Source organism: Nerophis ophidion, linkage group LG08 (assembly GCF_033978795.1).
Source record: "Nerophis ophidion isolate RoL-2023_Sa linkage group LG08, RoL_Noph_v1.0, whole genome shotgun sequence".
Lineage (NCBI taxonomy): Eukaryota > Metazoa > Chordata > Actinopteri > Syngnathiformes > Syngnathidae > Nerophis > Nerophis ophidion.
In genome coordinates, this window is record NC_084618.1 from 78,391,337 (window position 1) to 78,398,346 (window position 7,010).

Below are 7,010 nucleotides of genomic sequence, written 5' to 3' on the forward strand. Positions count from 1 at the left end.
ATTTGGAACATCCCACGGATGAACAGGCTACCTGGGAACAGGTGGGTGCCATGATTGGGTATAAAAGCAGCTTCCATGAAAAGTTCAGTCATTCACAAACAAGGATGGGGCAAGGGTCAGCACTTTGCAAAAAAATGCGTAAGCAAATTGTCGAACAACATTTCTCAAGAGCTATTGCAAGGAATTTAGGGATTTCACCATCTACGGTCAGTAATATTATCCAAATTGGGACGGCGTGGCGCAGTGGAAGAGTGGCTGTGCGCAACCCAAGGGTCCCTGGTTCAATCCCCACCTAGTATCAACCTCGTCACGTCCGTTGTGTCCTGAGCAAGACACTTCACCCTTGCTCCTGATGGGTGCTGGTTAGCGCCTTGCATGGCAGCTCCCTCCATCAGTGTGTGAATGTGTGTGTGAATGGGTAAATGTGGAAGTAGTGTCAAAGCTCTTTGAGTACCTTGAAGGTAGAAAAGCGCTATACAAGTACAACCCATTTATCATTTAAATGTCAAGAGAATCTGGAGAAATTACTGCACGTAATCAGCTACGCCTGTGACCTTCGTTCCCTCAGGTGGTACTGCATCAAAAGCGACATCAGTGTGTAAAGGATATAACCACATGGGCTCAGGAACACTTCAGAAAACCACTGTCAGTAACTACAGTTTGTCGCAACATCTGTAAGTCCAAGTTAAAACTCTACTATGCAAAAAAAAAGCCATTTATCAACAAAACCTAAAAGCGCTGCTGGCTTCGCTGGGCCTGAGTTCATCTAATACGGGCTGATGCAAAGTGGAAAAGTGTTCTGTGGTCTGAAGAGTCCACATTTCAAAATGTTGTGGGAAACAGTGGACGTTGTCTCCTCCGGACCAAAGAGGAAAATAACCATCTGGACTGTTATAGGCCCAAAGTTCAAAAGCAAGCATCTTTGATGGTATGGGGGTGTATTAGTGCCCAAGGCATGGGTAACGTACACCTCTGTGAAAGCACCATTAATGCTGAATATGTTGCAATCTGAGCAATGTTATCATGGACGCCCCTGCTTATTTCAGCAAGACAATGCCAAGCCACATTCTGCACGTGTTACAACAGCGTGGGTTTGTAGTAAAATAGTGCGGGTACTAGACTGGCCTGCCTGTAGTACAGACTTGTCTCCCAGTGAAAATGTGTGGCGCATTATGAAGCGTAAAATACGACAACGGAGACCCCAGACTTTTAAACAACTTAAGCTGTACATCAAACAAGAATGGGAAATAATTCTACCTGAAATGCTTAAAAAAATTGTCTCCTCAGTTCCCAAACTAGTGCTGTTAAAAGGAAAGGTCAGGTAACACAGTGATAAAAATGCACCTGTGCCAACTTTTTTGCAATGTGTTGCTGTCATTAAATGTTATGTTAATGATTTGCAAAAAAAAAAGTTTCTCAGTTGGAACATGAAATATATTGTCTTTGCAGTCTATTCTATTGAATATAAGTTGAAAAGGATTTGCAAATCATTGTATTCTGTTTTCATTTACACAACGTGTCAACTTCACTGGTTTTGGGTTTTGTAGAATGCATTAAAAAAGAAAAACATATGTCCTTGTCACACATAAGGATTGGAAATAATAGTCAAAAATCCCAGAAAAAGTGCAGTTCTCCTTTAAAGAGCGAAGCGGAGACATTTCGTGTTGTTGCATGCGGTTTACCTGTTGGAGGTGCACAGTGAGCCCTTTAGCTTCATGTCCAGGGAGGGGTCTGCAAAGTCCATCTCAAATATCTCCAGGGCCGCTGTGGTGTTGAAGGAGGCGTCAAGCTGCTGTGCTGATGTGCCTTTTTGGGAAAGAATCACAGCGGCCAACAAGTGATTTACCACAGCAAACAACCACAGGGGGAGAATCCTGCAGCATGCACTTGTTTTTCTACCTAGCGCCAGGCAGATGGGATGGTGTCCGGCTGGACTCCACGCCTGCTGGGCAGTCCTCTGGATCTCCTTCAGCCTCATCTTTTCCGCTACAGGAGTGCAACTTTAAACGCTAGGAAGATAAATTGGCACAGTGCTGTGGTTTGAAGACTTGCTATTATTGTGTGAATGCTCCAAAGCATTCACACACATGGTTTTCTACACCAAAATGCATCTATTTATTATTATTATTCAACTTATTATTATTATTCTTCTCCAGATTTGGGCGTGTTCTACATTCCAAACTTTTCACCCGATTCAAACCATTCCAAATTCAAACTGTTCAGCCTATTCGGGAATCAAAAATTCCCAGATTTCACAGAATTCCAGGGTTTCCGGTACATTTTTCCTATTAGAAATAAATTGGCCGTTTTTCAAACTTCCCCCATTTTCCCATTTTTCCACCTATTCAAACAATTCCACCTACAGCACATTCCACCAGTCTGGAAATTCAAACTTCTGTTTTTCCAAGTTCCAAAAAATTCCAGGATTTTCCAGGATTCCTGCTTTCCCAAAGCCCTATTTCCACCCTTTTTTCTGGCGACTATTCCTTCCACAATTTGACGCATTTCAACCGTTCCACCGTCAAAACATTCCTCTTAATCAGGAAAAAAATAGAGTTGTTTTTTTTAACTGGAAAAATTCCCAGTTTTCCCAAAATTCTAGGAATTTCGTAATACCATTTCTCAATTCAACATGTTACTACTTCAACATTTCTCGACCGATTTGAAAAACTTCAACACCAACCATTTCAACTCATCCAAGGTTTTTTTTACCATTTTTTTTTAAAAATCCCGCTTTTCCCAAATTCCCGATTTTTCAGAAATTCTCATTGAAATTAATAGGACATTCTTTAATGTTCCACAATTCCCACATTTATCATCAGATTCAAACTGTTCCAACTTCAGAATATTCAGCCTGTTCAAGAATTGTGTGCTCTACTTGAACAATTCTAAAAAAAAAAAATTCCCGGCTTTCCCTTTTTTTTTTTTTTTTGCATTTTTCCCATTCAAAATTAATTGGCCATTTTTCAACCGATTCAAACCATTCAAACCTTCAACACATTCAACAAAATTCCAGGAATTCCCATTTTTTGGTAACCTATTGCACCCTGCTTAAGCTTGACGGTGGCGGCCGCTGGGAGGAGGCAAGAGAGTCCACAGCTGCAGGAGGAACGACGCAAACTCTCCGCTCATGTCTACGGTAAGAGGCGAATGTAAACAAGGAAACACCGGCCGGCTGTGTTTGTGTTGCTAAAGGCGGCAGCAATTCACATCTACATCTTTCTTCTTTGACGTCTCCGTTACTAATTGAACAAATTGCAAAAGATTCAGCAACACAGATGTCCAGAATACTGTGTAATTATGCGATTAAAGCAGACCACTTATAGCTGTGATCGGTGCTGGATCAAAATGTCTGCAACAATCTGTGACGTCACGCGCATTTGAATCATACCGCGACATTTTTAACAGGATTCTTCGCGCGAAATTTAAAATTGCAATTTAGTAAACTAACCTGGCTGTATTGGCATGTGTTGCAATGTTAATATTTCATTGTATATATTTATTTTTGTCCACTAAAGACGCCGAGATCATTATCCATGCGTTTGTTACGTCTCGTCTCGATTACTGTAACGTATTATTTTCGGGTCTCCCCATGTCTAGCATTAAAAGATTACAGTTGGTACAAAATGCGGCTGCTAGACTTTTGACAAGAACAAGAAAGTTTGATCACATTACGCCTATACTGTATATACCTTTATATACATATATACATACATATATACCTATACTGGCTTACTTGCACTGGCTTCCTGTGCACTTAAGATGTGACTTTAAGGTTTTACTACTTACGTATAAAATACTACACGGTCTAGCTCCATCCTATCTTGCCGATTGTATTGTACCATATGTCCCGGCAAGAAATCTGCGTTCAAAAGACTCCGGCTTATTAGTGATTCCTAGAGCCCAAAAAAAAGTCTGCGGGCTATAGAGCGTTTTCCGTTCGGGCTCCAGTACTCTGGAATGCCCTCCCGGTAACAGTTCGAGATGCCACCTCAGTAGAAGCATTTAAGTCTCACCTTAAAACTCATCTGTATACTCTAGCCTTTAAATAGACCTCCTTTTTAGACCAGTTGATCTGCCGCTTCTTTTCTTTCTCCTATGTCCCCCCCTCCCTTGTGGAGGGGGGTCCGGTCCGATGACCATGGATGAAGTACTGGCTGTCCAGAGTCGAGACCCAGGATGGACCGCTCGTCGGGACCCAGGATGAACCGCTCGTCTGTATCGGTTGGGGACACCTCTACGCTGCTGATCCGCCTCCGCTTGAGATGGTCTCCTGTGGACGGGACTCTCGCTGCAGTCTTGGATCCGCTTGAACTGAACTCTCGCAGCTGTGTTGGAGCCACTATGGATTGAACTTTCACAGTATCATGTTAGACCCGCTCGACATCCATTGCTTTCGGCCCCCTAGAGGGGGGGGGTTGCCCACATCTGAGGTCCTCTCCAAGGTTTCTCATAGTCAGCATTGTCACTGGCGTCCCACTGGATGTGAATTCTCCCTGCCCACTGGGTGTGAGTTTTCCTTGCCCTTTTGTGGGTTCTTCCGAGGATGTTGTAGTCGTAATGATTTGTGCAGTCCTTTGAGACATTTGTGATTTGGGGCTATATAAATAAACATTGATTGATTGATTGATTGTTGATATATAAACTATCAGACTGCGTGGTGTGTAGTTGTGGGTTTCAGTAGGCCTTTAAGGATAACAAGTCAATCAATCAATCAATGTTCATTTATATAGTTTTAAATCACTACTGTCTCAAAGGGCTGCACAAACCACAACACAAACCACTACGACATCCTCTGTAAGCCCACATAAGGGCAAGGAAAACTCACACCCAGAGGGACGTCGGTGACAATGAGGACTATGAGAACCTTGGAGAGGACCACATATGTGGGCAACCCCCCCTGTGTTGGCCCTGCGATGAGGTGGCGACTTGTCCAGGGTGTAGTACCCCCCCGCCTTCCGGCTGAATGCAGCTGAGATAGGCTCCAGCATCCCCCAACAAACCCCAAAAGGGACAAGCTTATTAGTGATTCCCAAAGCCCAAAAAAAGTCTGCGGGCTATAGAGCGTTTTCATTTCGGGCTCCAGTACTCTGGAATCCCCTCCCGGTAACAGTTCGAGATGCCACCTCAGTAGAAGCATTTAAGTCTCACCTTAAAACTCATCTGTATACTCTAGCCTTTAAATAGACTCCTTTTTTAGACCAGTTGATCTGCCGTTTCTTTTCTTTTTCTCCTATGTCCCACTCTCCCTTGTGGAGGGGGTCCGGTCCGATCCGGTGGCCATGTACTGCTCGCCTGTGTATCGGCTGGGGACATCTCTGCGCTGCTGATCCGCCTCCGCTTGGGATGGTTTCCTGCTGGCTCCGCTGTGAACGGGACTCTCGCTGCTGTGTTGGATCCGCTTTGGACTGGACTCTTGCGACTGTGTTGGATCCATTATGGATTGAACTTTCAGAGTACCATGTTAGACCCGCTCGACATCCATTGCTTTCCTCCTCTCCAAGGTTCTCATAGTCATCATTGTCACCGACGTCCCACTGGGTGTGAGTTTTCCTTGCCCTTATGTGGGCCTACCGAGGATGTTGTAGTGGTTTGTGTTGTGGTTTTTGCAGCCCTTTGAGACACCAGTGATTTAGGGCTATATAAGTAAACATTGATTGATTGATATACAGAGGTGGGTAGTAACGCGCTACATTTACTCCGTTACATCTACTTGAGTAACTTTTGGGATAAATTGTACTTCTAAGAGTAGTTTTTATGCAACATACCTTTACTTTTACTTGAGTATATTTATAAAGAAGAAAAGCTACTTTTACTCCGCTCCATTTATCTACAATCAGCTCGTTACTCGTTACTTTTTTTTTATCGATCTGTTAATGCACGTTTTGTTTGTTTTGATTTTGTCAGACACGCATTCAAAGTAGGAACTACGCATGCCTGCGTTTCACCAATCAAATGCAGTCACTGGTGACGTTGGACCAATCAAACAAAACCAGGCGGTCACGTGACCGTCACAGGTCGAATCCGACCTAAAAAGTTGAAAAACTTATTGGGGTGTTACCATTTAGTGGTCAATTGTAGGGAATATGTACTGTACTGTGCAATCTACTAATAAAAGTTTCAATCAATCAAAAGTGTAAAGGAAAAAAGACACTTTTTATTTCAACCGTACTTCCCGTCACAAGCCTAAAGACTGATCGCACAGTTCCTGTCTTCACAATAAAAGCGCCGCTCCATCGCGCCTGCGCTAACAAAATAAGAGTCTCCGAAAGCCAGCACAAACAAGCTAGCAAGCTACGGAGTTTGCCGCCAATGTATTTCTTGTAAAGTGTATAAAAACGAATATGGAAGCTGGACAAATAAGATGCCAAAAACCAACGACTTTCATGTGGTATTAGACAGAAAGGAGGATTTTTTTTTTCCCTCTAGTTGAAAACGTGGACATTATCAGCACTATACTGTCTGATTCCAATCAATGCAAGTCATCAGAATCAGGTAATACACCAACTTATATTCTTGTCTTCATGAAAGATGGGAATCTATATGTTAAACATGCATGTATATTCATTAAAACACCTTTAACATTTCAACAAAAACGGCAAAATAAAAAACTATAAATTATATACTGTATATATATATATATATATATATATATATATATATGATATGTGTGTATATGTATATGTGAGGTAGATCACCTCGACTTGGTCATTTATTAAGTAATTGATTAACGTTGAAAAACTTATTGGGGTGTTACCATTTAGTGGTCAATTGTAGGGAATATGTACTGTACTGTGCAATCTACTAATACAAGTTTCAATCAATCAATCAATCAATCAATCAATGCCTACTGAGCCTATGGTGCTGTTAAGTTATTGTGGCTCAATTTGCCTTATTTTTTTTTTATTTTAATGTATTATTATTTCCGTCCGTCCGTCCGTTTTCTACCGCTTATTCCCTTGTGGGGTCGCGGGGGGCGCTGGCGCCTATCTCAGCTACAATCGGGCGGA

The 7,010-nt window shown here is 42.4% G+C and overlaps 1 protein-coding gene across 5 annotated transcripts in view; it reads right to left on the reverse strand.

Annotated features, from left to right (window-relative positions):
• The window catches only part of sec31b (SEC31 homolog B, COPII coat complex component), a 40,488-nt gene that overhangs the window by 32,067 nt on the left and 1,411 nt on the right, over positions 1 to 7,010 (reverse strand). For 4 of the 5 annotated variants that reach the window (XM_061909808.1, XM_061909807.1, XM_061909806.1 and 1 more), the window contains exons 2-3: positions 1,900 to 2,009; positions 1,683 to 1,806 (exon numbers count right to left, since the gene is read on the reverse strand). In XM_061909808.1, coding sequence (XP_061765792.1) covers positions 1,683 to 1,806; positions 1,900 to 1,978 — 203 coding nt within the window. In that variant the 5' untranslated portion in view covers positions 1,979 to 2,009. The remainder of the gene's footprint in view (positions 1 to 1,682; positions 1,807 to 1,899; positions 2,010 to 7,010) is intronic. The other variant, XM_061909805.1, reaches the window with a different exon arrangement.